Consider the following 17,572-nt stretch of genomic DNA (forward strand, 5'->3'; position numbering starts at 1 on the left):
TTGGCTAGCATACCCCAATCCCTGAAGCTGCTCTTTTGAACTAGCCTGTCAGCAGCAAGCAGGAGACTGCTTGTTGCTGGCCAGTCTAGGTGTCAGGGTTCCAAGTAATACCCTCAACAGATTCAAAACTCCAAGGTAGGCATCTTCCTCAGGGTATAGATTTATTAGAGATGTCATATATATTGGCACATTTGGGGAAAACCCGAATCTGAAAGCCCCGTGTTTTCCCCACCCAAAGTAAAATCAAAGTTCCTTTCCCTCAGTCCACATGTGCACCACGTGGTCCAATCCTGTTACTGTCCCAACTCCAGTTGACAGCTGTTCATTCCTCGGGTGCTGGCAAGACGTCCTTGATTCCCAGGAGAAAGAATGTTGTTATGGTTCCAACTCCCACACTATCTCCATCTCCTCCCTCCTGTTCCCACAGCTTGCCCAGCCACCGCTGTGCCAGCCCTGAAGACTCCCATTTAAAGATGGCTCCAGGGCTGACACTGGGCCCAAACTAAGCCTGCAGGCCCTCATGGCAGAGAAGCCAGTCTTTTATTCAGATGGGGAAAGCTGTTTTCCTTACATCTCCAGGTGATTCTTCAGTTATATAAGAACAATCTACAATGTATCATAAAAGTACAATTAGATGCAATCTAGAAACAATTGTACCTCTAGTTGAGAAGCTTAGCTGCTGTAGTATTGATGATTTTATGCAATAGCCATTTTGTGGCTTCTGATAGATCTTTCCCAGGCAGGCATTCCAGTCTTCCACACTATAAACTGAGCAATCTTGCAGACTGGTGACAAGGTCACCAACAAAAAGACCTCTAAGACCATTAGCAGGAGAATCCTAAAAAAGAAAAAAAGTTCATAAATCCTGGACCACCTAGTTTTGTTTTGTTGGCACGGTAGTTTAACCACGATCTGAAGAGGAATGAGTGAAACAAACTTCTCTTTTAACCAAACCAATCAGTGGAGTATGAAAAAAAAGTGTTTTCTCTTCTGATTATTCTGGCCATCCAGATTGATAAACAGTGATTAGCACTAAGTAAAACAATATGAATAGCCACTTCAATATCAGTAACATACTCCTGATGCAAATGTGATTTTTCTCAGTATCAAATCTTTCCCATTTTAATAGAATGTGTTTACACTTAAACCTGATTTATTAAATTCATATGTAGACCTGTTTATATTTCATTATATCACATAGGATTAGATTTATTTCATATACTTCACTATTAACACCACACATATCAGAGAGGCCTGGCCAATGCTGCAGCGACATGACAGACTCTTTGGGAGCTCCCAGAAGAACTGCCGATATCTCCGCTGTCCAGTGTCCTGAGTGACCTAAGTCATCCTGTAGGGATGACGAACAAGAGGAGCATGGTTTGACTGGCACAGGGGGGGTCATAAACCCCCTGGCTAGTCAGGAGAAGCTCCTCAAACTGGGCGGCGGAGAAAATGACCTTAGAGGTCATTAAAAAGCTGGGGCGGCCACAATGGAAGAAGAAAGCTTAAAAAGTGTGTGACATCGAGGTGAGAAAAATCTTTATTTTTGGGAAAAAGAAGTTTCCCTTCATACCCACTTGTGGTGAATAGAGTAAATAAGAGACTGAAAGAGAGGAGTGAGAGCGGTTGTGTATTCAACTCTCACATCCAGCATTGAGCAGTGAGGAAAGCGAAAGTATCAGATAAAAGGATTTTTTTTCTGGAGAGAAAAAAAAGAAGTTGGGATTTTTTTTTGAAAACTAAGCTTAATTAAATGGAGAAAGCTGAATTTTCTTTTTTTTTTTTTTTTTTTTTACAAAGAGATGAAATAGTTCTAAACAATTGTGAGTTTAAAGTTTGAATAGAACTAATTAACAGTAAAAACTTAGGAGTGTTGAAAATGCTTTGTTCTACTGACTGAATTAGCCTGCAGTGCCACCTAGTGGCAAAGGAAAAAGGGGGAAAAAGACTTTGAATTAATTTTAACTTCAAAGCTGACCGTGACAACTGTCTGCGAAGAAAAGGAAGCAGATGTTTAAGAGAGAAGGTCTAGATTGTTAACTTAGTTTGTACTTTCTAATTTTTTTTTTGCCTATTCCCTTATTTACTTTTGTTGAACACTTGATGTTCAACTTTGATGTATTTAAACTTTGCTGAATTGACTAGAGATTGGATTTTTTTTTCCTGCTTTTCTTGGACTTTTTAAATAAAGGGAATAAGGAGTGGATAATATGAAATTTATACACACACACACAGACACACAGACACAGACACACAGACACACACACACACACATATGCATATTCTTTCTAGCCAGGTTTTACCTACGTAAGCTATGATGTTATGCAGCCCTGGTTCTGTGAAATCTCATTCACAAGTTTCTGGGCTTTTTGTTTCTTGCTGACAGACAGCAAACTCTGCTGCCCTTTGGGAGACTCAAGATAGCTATTTCTGCCTTTATAAGGCTTCATCAGTGAGCCACACCCTCTTCTCAGGTATCCTCCCTGTAAAGGTACAATGTTTCTTTTTCTTTCTTTTTCGTAGGCTTTTATGTGCATATTCTTTCTAGCCAGGTTTTACCTACGTAAGCTATGATGTTATGCAGCCCTGGTTCTGTGAAATCTCATTCACAAGTTTCTGGGCCCAGCAAGAAACAAAAAGCCCAGAAACTTGTGAATGAGATTTCACAGAACCAGGGCTGCATAACATCATAGCTTACATAGGTAAAACCTGGCTAGAAAGAATATGCACATAAAAGCCTACGAAAAAGAAAGAAAAAGAAAAAGATATATATATATATATATATATATACATACATATACATATACATACACACACACACACACACACACACACACACACACACACACACTCTCTTTCTTGTCTATTTTTATTTTTGATTCTAAAAGAACTAGTCTGTTGAGAAGGTGGATTAAAACAAGAAGAGTCTGAAGAAAATTTGTTTGGAATTAAATTTGTTTTTTATTTTTTCTTGTGATTTTTATCTTTAAGGGTGGTTTTTATTTTTATTTTTTCTTTCTTCTTATTGTTCCCTTTTTATTATTGGAATAACTTTCGTATTTTTTTTTTAAGGGGGATTGATTTTTTCTGCTCTTTTTTCCTTTTTACTAATCTAACCATCGGGGAGGATTAGATAATTGGATTATAAATAAAGCAAAAGTGGATTATAAATTTATAACATCAAGATGAAGAAATTTACAGCATATTTGCACCCAACAGCAAGCCCATCATCGACAGAAACAAAAACCTCTGAAACATTGGACTTAAAAAATCTTATACAGTCCCTCCATGATGATTTGAAGCAGGATCTAAAAGAAATGAAAGAGATGATTGGGAAAAATGAAGAAAGAATTCAAAAAGTAGAGGAAACAGAAATGACAGAAAAGAAGGTGGAAAAGTTAGAAGAAAAGTTGATAGCAGTTGATAAAAATCAAGAAAAAAATATATGTTGGAAATGGACCGTTCTGAGTATTATCTAAGATTTCAAGATATAGAAGAGGAAAAAGGAGAAAACCTACCAGAGGTGATTGCTGAGATACTGGCAGAAGCAATAGAAGAACCAAAGTAGAAGATTTTAAATGAGATCAACGAGGTCTTTAGAGTACATACCAGATATGCAATGAGAAATAAACTGCCAAGAGAAGTACATGTAAGATTCACACAAAAAGCACTAAAGACAGATACTATAAGTAACAAGAAGTACAGCATTGAAATACAAAGACAAAGAAATAATAGTATTGAGACAAATACCTAAAAGAGTTAGAGATTTGAGGAGAGAATATCAGTTCCTAACAAAATTCTTAATAACAAAAGGAGTGAGTTTTAGATGGTTGATACCAGAAGGAATCTTGGTGACATGGCAAGAACAAAGACACAGATTAGATTCAATCGAAAAAGCAAAGTTATTTTATGAACAATTTTGTGGATCATTAGAGGTTGAAGTGGGAGCAGCAAGAGAGTCTAAACAAAAGGATGAAGAGGAAAGAAAATAAGAAACCACAAAGGAACAGGAAGAAAGAGCAATAAGAGAAGGAGCAAGATCAAAGGATCCAAAGGAACAAAGAGAGACAAGAGCGATGAAACTAAAAACTATAACAAGTAAAACAAAATATGGAAGAAGAAATCAAAGCAATATCTATAAACATAAATGGACTGAATTCGGCGACAAAAAGGAATAGAATTTTTAACAAATTAAATAGGCTAAAGACAGATATCACATGCTTACAAGAACTACACATTAGAAAACAACACATAAAATTATTAGACTATCCAAATCTAGGAGTGGTATTCACTTCATTGATACAACAAAGCAAAAGGTGAGTAGTTTTATATTGTAAAGAAAAATTAGAGCCTAAATTAATATTTGAGGATGAAGATCGAATTCTAATGGTAGAAACAAAAATGAATTTTAAACAAATACTTTTGATAGTGATCTATGCTCCAAATTATCATTCAACTCAACATCCATTACAGCATTAAAGTCACCCATTATACATATATTTTCATAATCCAATTCTATAATTTTCCTGTGTAATTTCTTATAAAATTCTTGAAACAAGAATTATGAAAATATATGTATAATGGGTGACTTTATTTAGACATACAAATTCTGAAAAAAGTGAGATATCTAGGAATACAACTAACTTCAAGATGTGCTACGATAAAACAGGATAATTATTACAACATAAAATGTCACTGCGTTATTTTATTTGCCAGCTGAGCTCATTATTTCTGGACTGTCAGACTCTCCGTAGCTTGCCAACTTCTTATCAGTAAGCTACGTGTTTCCGTATCCACCCACATTCCTTTACACACTTTTTCCTTTGTTCTCTTTCCAGCAAGGTCCGGCTGAGATAGCCGGCAAGAATTACTTTCAAAAATGTAGCAATTAACTTTTCTTAGTTAGTGAGGTGTTTTATTTTCTTTATAACAAATAAATGAGTTTTATTAGAAACCTTTCTTCGCGTTTCTTTTTTGGAATATTGCAAACAAGAATAAGCCTCGATTCATCTCCTCTAATTAAACCAGGGTAATTAGTCCCAGAGCCAAACATGGGATTAATAAATGCCCTGACATCTGGTAGCACTCGGACGGTTGATTTATGGCTTTTTCCTTGTTTTGTTATTTCTGATAAGAGCGCATAGGCAATTAGTTTTTAGCTACTGAGGTACGCTAATTATTTTTGCTAAAATGCCGAAACAGAAGAAAAAAGGCAAAATGAAACTAAGACCACTCTTCGTAAATGATTTGATTGATCTTTCCAACGAAGAGGTGGCAGACAGGAGATTTTCAGATTTCCAGCCCCTTACTACAGCCACACGCCTGAAACAAGAAAAAGCCGTGGGAACAGAAATGGAGGGAGATAAGACAGAAGCTGTTTTTGAAGGAGAAGCACTACGACTGAGGTCAGTAACTCCCCCTTCTAATTATGCCAGCTCTCAACCTGTCTTCCCAGAACCTTCTGAATTTGTAACGCTCGGTGCAAGGCTAAAGCAAACTACCGAGCAAAATTCCTCCCACGCAGAGAGAGAAACAATTCATTATTCTCCTCGAAGCTCTAAGCTCACCCTGGATGAGCTGGCTATGAAAGCCTATCGTGACCGTATAAAACTCTATGAACAGCAGCTATCCCAGGCAAAAATGGCTATATCTATGTTTGAGCAAGATAAGGGAGATAACTTAAATTTTTCAAAAAGCACCATATTGTCTTCTTCCTTGGAGCCAAAGACACTCCCCCTGGTGGATTTTGTGTCAGGACAATTAAGACAGAGGGCACTGCATACGTCACATGAAAGTCTCCCTGATCAAGTTACAAATAAACCTGTCACACGCAATCATTTCTTGTAACTACAAAGCTGCCCGAAGCTAAAGGTGCAGCACCATCTGCTGGCGAAAGTATTTTATTACAGGAAGCTGAAATGCCACAAGTGTTTCCACAGGCCCAAACTCAAACACCCCCTGGTGGTGTTGGTGTCCTTTTAGATGGAACACAGGCAAACTTTATGCAGCAAAGGCAAATGATTGCATCTCTAGCAGGTCATGCCAATATTGCAGATCAAGCACAAATGGCAACTGGCATACAACAGATTCCAGTGCATCAGCCACAGCAGCTACAAATGCCTGCATATGTGCCCCAGCCACAAGTGCAAAGAAGGCCACCTCCTGGCCCACTTCCAATGGCACAACCAAGACCATTTTTAGGTCCACAACAGGCACAGCAAATACCACAAGCATTTCTGCCAGCACAGCCAGCGTACCAAGTGCAGGCTCCTTACCAGGCATTTTCTGTCTCTCCACTAACTGGTGAGTCAAAACTAAAAATGTCAGGACACAATTACAAAGCCTGGGTCAGTGAGATTACACTATTGCTTCTTAGAGAAGGCACTCATTGTATGGTATTTAACCCTCCTGCACAACCATCGGATTTTGCAATAAGAGATTTAGAGATAAGGGCTCGCACAACATTATTGATGTCCATGGATACTGAATTGCAGGTCACTTTTCCACCAAATACAACAGCCCGACAAATTTGGGCTGAATTGGAAAATTGCTACAGGCCTATCTCAATTGAATCTTCATGTTTACTCATGTCTGAACTCCACGGTTCGAGATTGAAACCTGGTGAACAAATTGGAGGACATTTGACCAAACTGAAAGGTCTGAGAACAGAATTGAGAGAAAGAGGCCATAACATTGAAGATATTCAAATGATCAGCATCATTATTAACTCTTTGAATTATGAATGGAAAGATGCTGTTACAAAAATTAACCAAGTCCCAATTGCTCAACGCACAGTGGACAATGTCTGTAGACTTTTAATTGAAGAAGAGGCATTCATGTTGGCCACGCCACACTTGAGAGGACCACCCGCATCAAGAGCTCCAGCTAGACGCCCCTTCCGAGGAAGGACCTATGCTCCTAGGATGCCAAGATGCTACACCTGCGATCGTGTGGGACATGCCACCCGGGATTGTCCCCAACGAGTTCCAGCTCCCGTCACGTACCAGCCCAGAGGAACAGATTCCAGAGGCAGAGGCAGAGGCGGAAGACAAGGTCGTCGTGGTCCCCGGCGTGATCCACAAACTCCACTCGCCACATTGGCTTTAACCAATGATCCACAACCTCAACCAGAGTATGACAGACGACTCCTGTGGACTTTGGACAGTGGTGCAGCATTGCATGTTACCTACAGAAAGGAACTTTTTACAGAGATGCACGAGCCTGAACCAGAACTACGTGAACTTTATTCTTTTTCAAATCATCCTTGTCAGGTCAAAGGAAAAGGAACTGTTTATGTTGAAGAGCTCGATGCATTCATTCCTGATGTTTATTACATACCAACAGCAACCAGTAATTTGCTTAGTCAGTGTCACTTGTCTAGAATGTTAAAGTTCCAGGTTCACCACCTTGAAAAAGCAAGTTACATAGTTAAAGATGGAGATATTGTTGCTGAAACCATATTAATTGGTGGTGTTTATTACTTAAAGCCAAAGCCTAAACCGCAAACACAGGCATGTATACAAACTCCAAAAAGGGAAGGCACAGGCCCAGAGAGAGATGCTCCAGTGAGAGATCCTGTTGCTATTCCAAAGGCTCCTAAAGCCAACAAAAATAGAATTGGTAAACAGGTTGCTCAGAGCAAGCCTGAGGTTCCGCATAAAAATGTTAATGTTGAGAATTCACTAACTGGTAAACCTTTGCATTCCAGGTGTATCCACAAATGGCATAGAAGATTGGTGCATGCCAGTTTCCGTGTTCTTAGGAAGATGCCGGAGTTCGCAAAAGGTTTGGATCTAAAGGGGTGTAAGGTGTTTTTGGATTGTGCTGTATGCAAGAAGGCCAAATCCAAAGCAGCAGCCATTCCCAAACACGCTACACGCCTGTCAACACGCATTTTTGATTTGGTTCACATTGACATAGTTGGTCCTTTCCCGCCATCATTTGGTGGTAGAAAATATATTTTCTAACAATTGTTGATAATTACTCTAGATATGGATATGTATATCCTATGAAAGAAAAATCAGAGACTTTTCAGATCTTTAAAGACTTTGCAACCCTTGTTTCTACCCAACACCAAGTTCGCATCGCCAGAATCCAGAGTGATCGTGGTGCCGAGTTCATGTCTCAGCATTTCCAGGACTGGATGCGTAAGAATGGAATTATTCATCAGACTTCGGCCCCTTACACACCAGCTCATAATGGAGTCGCAGAACAAAGACAAGGGGTACTGCAAACCATGATGCGTTGTCTCCTAGAAGACGCCAACCTTGATATGATATACTGGGGTGAAGCTATCAAGTACGCAAATTACATTGTCAACCGTACTTGGAGCAGTGTAACAAATCAGACTCCTTTCTTCATGTTGTATGGCTACAAGCCTGATCCTAAAAACATCCATATTTTTGGTTCATATGCTATGGTGAACATTCCCTTAGCTCAAAGAAGAAAAGGAAGTCCAGCAGCAAAGAGACTGAGATTTATGGGTATTGATGATAACTCAAAATGGAGCAGATTTATTGACTCTAAACATGCAATTGTGATTTCCCAATCTGCTAATTTTGAAGAAGATATTGACTGGTCCAGGATTCATTCCAATGATCCTGGAGTTTATTTTCCCAGAGATGATACTGCTGATGCTACGCAGATTGATGATCAAGATTCCACCACCGATTCTTCTCAACCTGATGTTCCATCTTCGCAAGCCGCAGATGCTGACGCTAGCGACGAAAGTGAGGACAAGGACGAAGCAGAAGAAGACTGGACAGTTGTTCCGAGACGTTCCAAGAGGGTCACAAAAGGAATCCCTCCACAATGATATTCTTGGCAACTGACAAAAGCACCCTTGCCTTTGATTTGCAATGTTACACTTCCACCTGATAATTTCACACAAATCAAGCAGCTCCCTGATTCAGAGCAAGACAAATGGTATGAAGCAATGCAAGTTGAAATGGACAGTCTAAAGAAACTTAAGGTATTTACACCTGCAAAACCTCCAGCAAACAAAAAGATCATTGGCACTCGATGGGTCTACAGAATCAAAAAGAAGCCAAATGGTGAGTCATTGTACAAGGCCAGATTTGTAGCTCAGGGTTTCGCTCAACGTTATCCCGAGGACTACATAAATACCTACTCACCGACAGTTAGAACTGAGAGTGTAAAAATTGCTTTAGCAACTGCAACTATCCTTGGTTTAGAAGTTTTCCAGTTTGATGTTGACACGGCTTATCTACATGCAGACCTAGATGAAGAGATCTACGTGAGAAGTCCTCCAGGATACCGACAGCAAGAAGGGGATACCTGGTTCCTAAACAAAAGTCTTTATGGTCTGAAACAATCTGGTTTAATGTGGTATTTATGTCTTACTGACAAACTAAATTCAATGGGCTTTATTAAGTCCGAAACTGATGAGTGCGTGTTCACAAAAAGATCTAACAATGCATATGAGATAGTTCTTGTTTATGTTGATGATATTGTTTATATTGGTCCAAATAAGCAAATGAGTGAAATTTTTGCCAAAGCTTTGCAGAGATACTTCACATTGAAATCTTTGGGTCACATTAGCACTTATTTAGGTGTTCAGATTAAAAAAACACAGAAGGGGTTTAGTCTTTCACAAGAAGATAAAATTGAACAAGTTTTGCATCATTGCAACATGAAGGATGCTAACACAACAAAGACACCCATGCAAACAGATTTTTACAACTTGACACATGAAGAAAGTCCTGAGTTCGAGGATCAAACACTTTATCGTTCAGTCATTGGGTCACTATTGTACATTAGTAGTTGGACCAGACCCGACATTGCACTTAGTGCTAATCTCTTATCTCGACACGTAGGTAAGGCAAAACAGTTTCATTGGACATGCATTAAGAAATTACTGAGATACCTAAAATACACTAAACACTTGAAGTTATTGTTAGAACCAACACATACTGATTATGCAGAATTATGTTGTTATGCAGATTCTGATTGGGCAAGTGATAAGAAATCACGTAAAAGTACTTCAGGTTATATGATGTTCTTAAATGGATGTCCTGTTTATTGGCAAGTACGTAAACAGAATTTTGTTTCTTGTTCATCTACTGAAGCTGAATATACTTGTGTTTCAGATGCATGTAATTCTCTAACTTGGTTTGATGCTTTAGTCACAGATATCTGGACACACCCGATCCGACCGATCACCGTGATGGAAGACAATGAATCGGTGGTTTATATTTCTGAATCTTATTTCACAGGTTCTAGGTCCAGACACATTGACATCCGTTATCAAAACATAAAACATTTAGTGAAAAAAGGTTTTGTCAAAATTCAATATGTATCTACACATGATCAAATTGCTGATATGCTCAACAAACCACTTCCAGCAGCTCAACACGAATATCTGCGTATGAAGATGTGCCTTATTTGATGATGTACTGATATTCGCTCAACTGGCAAAGAAGGGGAATGTCACTGCGTTATTTTATTTGCCAGCTGAGCTCATTATTTCTGGACTGTCAGACTCTCCGTAGCTTGCCAACTTCTTATCAGTAAGCTACGTGTTTCCGTATCCACCCACATTCCTTCACACACTTTTTCCTTTGTTCTCTTTCCAGCAAGGTCCGGCTGAGATAGCCGGCAAGAATTACTTTCAAAAATGTAGCAATTAACTTTTCTTAGTTAGTGAGGTGTTTTATTTTCTTTATAACAAATAAATGAGTTTTATTAGAAACCTTTCTTCGCGTTTCTTTTTTGGAATATTGCAAACAAGAATAAGCCTCGATTCATCTCCTCTAATTAAACCAGGGTAATTAGTCCCAGAGCCAAACATGGGATTAATAAATGCCCTGACATAAAAAGACAAATTGAGAAAGATCTGGAAAATGGAAAACTTTACAACTATCACTTATGGGAAAGATCACAATAATCAAGATGAATATACTACCGAGACTATTGTTTTTATTCCAAACAATTCCAATAAGAATTGAAAAAACCTATTTTCAATACCTTAATAAAATAATGAGGAAGTTCATTTGGCAGGGGAAAAGGCGAGAATTAATATAAAGTTGTTACAAGATGTAAGAATAAGGGGAGAATTTGGACTACCGAACTGGGAATTATACTACCAGGCAGCAACACTGACCTGAATGGATAGAATTAAGAAATACAAGATTATTAACTTTGGAAGGACATGATTTACAATTGGGATGGCATGCTTTTTTATGGTATGGTAAAAATAAGATACATACATATTTTCATAGACATTATGTAAGAAATGCATTGTTATTAGTATGGGAGAAGATTAGAGATAAGTATTATGTGAAAATTCCAACATGGCTATCAATAATGGAAGCACTAATACACCCAAATATGATTAATTTTAAAAATATTTTTAGATATAAAAATTTACTTACAAATAAGGGGGAATTGAAAGGAAAATAAGAATCGATAGAACAAGGGATTGTGATGGACTGGTATATGTATATGCAAGTACAAGCAAGATATGAAAAAAATGCAAAATTATATGGTTTCTATTTAGAAATGACAGATCTGGATAGGATACTCATGGGAACAGAGGACAAAATAATTTTTAAAAATTATAACTTTTTGCTTAGCATTGAATTAGAAGAAGAGCAAGTAAAAGAAACAATGATTGCATGGGCAAAAAATTGTGGATACTCAATTGAGCTTGATAGATGGCAACAGTTATGGAAAGGAACTATAAACTAACAATGTCAACTGCATATAAAGAGAATCAATATAAAATGTTTTACAGATGGCATATGCCTCCTGAAAAATTGGCAAAAATGTTTAAAGATAAATCAGTTAAATGTTGGAAATGCCACCAAATACCAGGATCTTATTATCCTATGTGGTGGACTTGTCCAAAAGCTAAAGATTATTGGAGCAGAATTAAGATATGGATAGAAGAAATGACTCAACAATATATTGATTTAAAACTTGAGTTGTTCCTACTGGGTAGCCTACCAGAGAAAATTAGTAAAGAAAATGTATACTTGATTATACATATAATAACTGCAGCAAGAATAATATTTGCACAAAGATGGAAAGGAGAGAAAATCCCTTTAGAAGGGGAAGTAATTAGAAAAAAATTGGACTTCCGGTTGGCACCGCAGGCTCCGTGGATGGTCATTTATGACCGCCAGCCCTGCATCTCCATTAAAGCCGCTTTGACAGTGCAAATCAGCTGTCAAACGGCTGAAAAAACTCTCCTTCGGGAAAAGAAGGAGAGGAGAGCTGGTGGGCGAGAGTAGAGCCCCCCGAAAGTCCTCTGGATCATTTCCAGAGGCTTGGAGGGTGAGAGCTCCTCAGGCAGCCCGCCAAGAAGCTCCGGAGCCAGGACGACCCTGCAAAAGCAGGGTGAGAAGCCGCGATCCGATCCTGCTTTTAAAAAGTGAGTTTGATTGATTTCAAGCGCAGGCAGAGCGGAAAACAAGAGAACAAGCCTTAAAAATACAGAGCTTAACTCCAAAGTTACTTTATTTCAATCTGAATCTTGAGCGGGAGGCGGAAGATGGCGTCTTTGTTAGGGCTTTGAAAGTGAAAGCCTGAAACTAAAGTGCTTGAGAACTCTGCGCTGGGAGAGTGGATTAGCTGCCTATTAACTGCTGGGAACTGAGAGTGTGGAGGGAAGAGAATAAAGGAAAAAAAACTACCTTGTTTGGCAATTTAGAGACTATAATTTAACATCTTTAAAGACTTTGTTGCTTTTAAAGAAAAAGGGGGGGGGAAGAAAAAAAAATGGCTTCTAGACAAGTGAAACCAGGAGTTGCTAAAGGAGGGGGAGGCTCCCCAGTTGTGTCACTGGTGACACAGAAAGCACAACTTCCGGCTGATTCACAGAGCCAGACCCAGAGTCAAGACGCAGCACTGAATGATTTTAAGGAAGCTATGAAAGAAGCCATGAATAATCAAGCAACAGCAATGAGAGAAGCAATGAACAATTTAACATTACTTGTTGAAGGGAAGTTTAAGAAAACAGAGGAAGACATAAGTTCGATCAAGGGAGCAGTTGCAAAGGAGCGTGATAAAATAAAAGATGATATTGTTTTTGCTGTATCAGGACTATCAAATCTTGTTATCCAGCTTGATGGGAAAGTTGAAGAAATTAATGAAGCCAATTTAAATCTGGAGAGTAAAATGGGTGATGTCATGACCAGAACAGAGAAAGTGGATGATGAATTGGTAATGTTACAATACAGATCTATGGAGTTTGCTTTGAGACTGAGAGGCCTGAAGGAAAATAGTAAAGAAAATTTAAAAGACATTTGTGCTGATGCTATGGCTGAGATAATTAAAGAAAGACCAGAACATGTGGCAATCCAAATTGATAAAATTTACAGGGTTAATTCCTGGTTGGCAAAACAAAGACAGCTGCCACGAGATGTGGTGATTTACTTTACAACTAGGAGGATCAGAAATGAAATTTTACAAGCTTCTTACAAGAATAAAGTTCAGATGGCTGGGCAAGAGGTGGTGGTTTTGAAAGAGATTCCTCCAAAGATGTTGAGAAGCAGGAAAGACTTTGGTTTTCTGGTAAACGAGTTGAGAAATTAACAGGTGGCATATAGATGGGAAGTTCCAATTGGTTTAATAGTGACTTATAAAGGAGAAAGATACCGGTTAAACACAGTTTGGAAGGCAAAAGATTTTTATGTAAATGTGTTACAGGCTTGATACCCTCCCTCACCGGGGGAGGGGGGGAAGGAAGAAAATGGAGATGTTACAACAAGAAAAAGATGGAAAACAGATACAAACCTACACTGAAGTTGCAGCTGGAGGAATTATTATGGAAGAAGATTTGGATCTTGGGGGTTTACCCCCAACTTTGGAACCACCTAAGAAGGGAGAGCCGAAAGCACAATGACTGACCCGATCAACTTATAAATTGCAACAACAACAACCAAAAGGGCAGCAATTTCAAGAATCATCTCAAGAAGTACAAAAAACAGAAGCAGTGGGGGGAGTTAGGCCTAAGAGTAAGGTGGAGGAGGAGCTTCAGCTGATGCTTACAAGGCTTCGAAAGGCTAAAGATGGCAAATAAATTCCTATCTTGGAATGTTAATGGCCTAAACTCACCACAAAAAAGAAAGAAAGTATTTCACTACCTGAAACAATTTAACAACGATGTTATTTGCTTACAAGAAACACATATTAGATTATCAGATCAAAAATATTTGATAAATTCAAGATTAGGTACAAATTTTGTGGCATCAGCGCCAGAGAAGAAAAATGGACTAGTTATATATGTAAGGAAAGGACTATCAGCTAATCTAATTGAGGCAGATGATCAAGGAAGATATATTGCAATTGAATTACTGACACAGTCTGGAAAAATGCTTTTTATTGGAATATATGCCCCTAACCAGCAACAAGACAAGTTTTATAAATTTTTACATACTAAAATAATACAGTGGGACTATAAATCTTTTATACTAATGGGTGATTGGAATGGAGTAATTGATACGCAGAAAGATAAAAAAAGCTTATCAAAGACTTCAGCACGTGCAAAACTACCTAAATCTTTTTTTGACATGATGGAAGATATAGAATTGAGAGATATCTGGAGAGAATGTAACCTGGAGGAAAAATATTTTACTTTTTTTTCTGATAGACATCAATCCTTCTCCAGGATTGATTTTATACTAATCACAAATGATTTTATTTCCAGGGTGAAGAAGACGAAGATATGTCCAAGATCTTTAACTGATCATAGTCTGGTCTGGATTGAATTTGAACAGTAGAGGGGAGAAAGGAGGTCTTGGAGGGTGAATGAAAATTTATTTAGATATGAAGAAAATGTAAAGGAGCTTAAAAAACAAATGAGAGAATTTTTTGTTATTAACATGAATAAGGGTACTCCTATGGAAATGGTCTGGGATGCTAGTAAGGCTTATATGAGGGGTATCTTAATACATATGAATAATAAATACAGACTAAAACAACAGAAGAAGCGTAAAGAGATAGAGGAAAAAATAAAAAAGAAAGAACAATTACTGATATCTAATCCAGGTGATAAGAAAGTAAAAGAAACAATAAACATACTACGAGGGCAATTCAATATGTTAATGGCTGATCAGGTGGCAACTAGTTTACAATATGCTAAACATAATACATTTTGTAATTCCAATAAAGGGGGAGAGCCTTTTCTGTGGGGGCACCTACCATCTGGAACGGGCTTCCCCCAGAGTTACGAAACATCCAAGACTTACGCATATTCCGCCGAGCCCTGAAAACATTTCTATTCCAACAAGCTGGTCTGGCCTAACTCTCCCTTTTTAATTGGCTTTTAAACTGTCTTTTAAATTGGGTTTTAAACCTCTAGATAAATTTGGATGTTTTTTTAATCTTTGAGCCTAAATTACTTAATCTGTTTCTTAATAGTTTTTAACTTCTATATGTATTTGTATTTATTATGGCTGTTCACCGCCCTGAGTCCTTCGGGAGTAGGGCGGTATACAAATATGAAAAATAAATAAATAAATAAATAAATAAACCAGGTAGGTGGTTGGCCTACATGTTGAGGAAAAAACAGAAAGCACGAGTCATTAGTAAAATAGAATATAGAGGTAAGGAAGTTTACCAACAGAATTTGATTAAAAAGGCTTTTTTGGAATTTTATACAAAGCTATATGCTAGTGACTCAATACAAGGTATAGATATAGACAGATATCTAAAGGAAGGGAATATTTTGGAACTAACGTTGGAACAGAGGGAAGGATTGAATCAACCAATAACTTCGGAGGAGATTGTTGTGGCAATTAAGCAGTTAAAAATAGGGAAAGCTCCAGGAACAGATGGGCTAACAGCTGTTTATTATAAGAACTTACAGCTTGAAATGGTAGAGCCGCTTAAAACTCTATTTTGTAAAATTCAATCAGGGGGAGGAGTCCCACCCTCTTGGAGAACAACCTTTGTTTCATTGATTCCGAAGGAAGATCAAAACTGTATCAAACCTGAAAATTTTAGGCCAATTTCACTTTTGAACACGGATTACAAAATTTTTGCTAAGATACTATCGAATAGACTAATGCCAGTTGTGCAACAAATTATTCACAATGATCAATCAGGTTTTATAAAAGGGAGACAGATGAAATATAATGTTAGGCAAATTATAAACTTATTGGAATATTTGGAGAAAAATAATCAGGTCCCTGCAGCGTTTATATTCGTGGATGCAGAGAACTTACAGCTTGAAATGGTAGAGCCGCTTAAAACTCTATTTTGTAAAATTCAATCAGGGGGAGGAGTCCCACCCTCTTGGAGAACAACCTTTGTTTCATTGATTCCGAAGGAAGATCAAAACTGTATCAAACCTGAAAATTTTAGGCCAATTTCACTTTTGAACACGGATTACAAAATTTTTGCTAAGATACTATCGAATAGACTAATGCCAGTTGTGCAACAAATTATTCACAATGATCAATCAGGTTTTATAAAAGGGAGACAGATGAAATATAATGTTAGGCAAATTATAAACTTATTGGAATATTTGGAGAAAAATAATCAGGTCCCTGCAGCGTTTATATTCGTGGATGCAGAGAAAGCATTTGATCGACTGAACTGGCAATTTTTGTTTAAAATAGTAGAAAAAATGCACTTTGGGGAGTATTTCATACACTCAATTAGAGCAATATATCAGGAACAAACAGCACAAATAATAATTCATGGAGGTTTAACAGATATGTTTAAAATTGAGAAAGGTACGAGGCAGGGTTGTCCATTGTCGCCATTGCTGTTTATTTTAACTTTAGAAGTCTTGTTGAATAAGCTACGTGATTCTGACAAAATAAAAGGAATTGTAATTAGACAGCAGGATTATAGATTAAGACCGTTTGCAGACAACCTGGTTCTTACTTTATCCCAACCTATAGAAGTGGCTCCCTATATGTTGGATATAGTAGCTGAATATGGTAAAGTATCTGGATTCAAAGTAAATCTACACAAGACAAAGATGATAACTAAAAATTTATCTATAACTCAAAGAGAAGAGTTAGGGAGGATAACGGGGTTTGAAGTAGTTAAAAAGGTTAAGTATCTAGGAGTATATATTGCAGCCGCAAATACGAAATTGTATAAAAATAACTATGAAATTCTTTGGCAAAAAGTACAGAAAGAAATGGAAAAATGGAAAAAGTTACAACTATCATTACTGGGAAGGATAGCAGCAATAAAAATGAATGTATTACCTAGGTTTTTATTTTTGTTTCAAATGATACCAGTGCTTAAAAAAGATGGAAATCTTTTGGAATGGCAGAAAGGGGTTAATATTTTTATTTGGGCTGGGAAGAAACCAAGAGTGAAACTGAAAATTATACAGGATATACGTGAGAGAGGAGATCTTAAAATGCCTAACTTAAGATTGTATTATGAAGCAGCAGCTATATCACAAATTAGTGACTGGTTTAACTTAACTGAAAAAAGAATGTTAAACATAGAAGGTTATGATTTGTTATATGGATGGCATGCTTATTTGTTGTATGAAAAAGAAGTGGATAAAGTGTTTAAGGGTCATATACTTAGAAATGCATTGTTGAGGGTTTGGAAAAAGTATCAATATAAGCTGAAC

The 17,572-nt window shown here is 37.6% G+C and overlaps 1 protein-coding gene across 1 annotated transcript in view; it reads right to left on the minus strand.

Annotated features, from left to right (window-relative positions):
* Nucleotides 1–17,572, minus strand: part of MBTPS2 (membrane bound transcription factor peptidase, site 2) — an 89,923-nt gene that overhangs the window by 44,963 nt on the left and 27,388 nt on the right. The window contains exon 7 of the mRNA XM_070944025.1: nucleotides 658–838. Coding sequence (XP_070800126.1) covers nucleotides 658–838 — 181 coding nt within the window. The remainder of the gene's footprint in view (nucleotides 1–657; nucleotides 839–17,572) is intronic.

Source organism: Pituophis catenifer, unplaced genomic scaffold, assembly GCF_029215685.1.
Source record: "Pituophis catenifer annectens isolate HBS135680 unplaced genomic scaffold, rPitCat1.0.hap2 SCAF_4, whole genome shotgun sequence".
Classification (NCBI taxonomy): Eukaryota; Metazoa; Chordata; class Lepidosauria; order Squamata; family Colubridae; genus Pituophis; species Pituophis catenifer.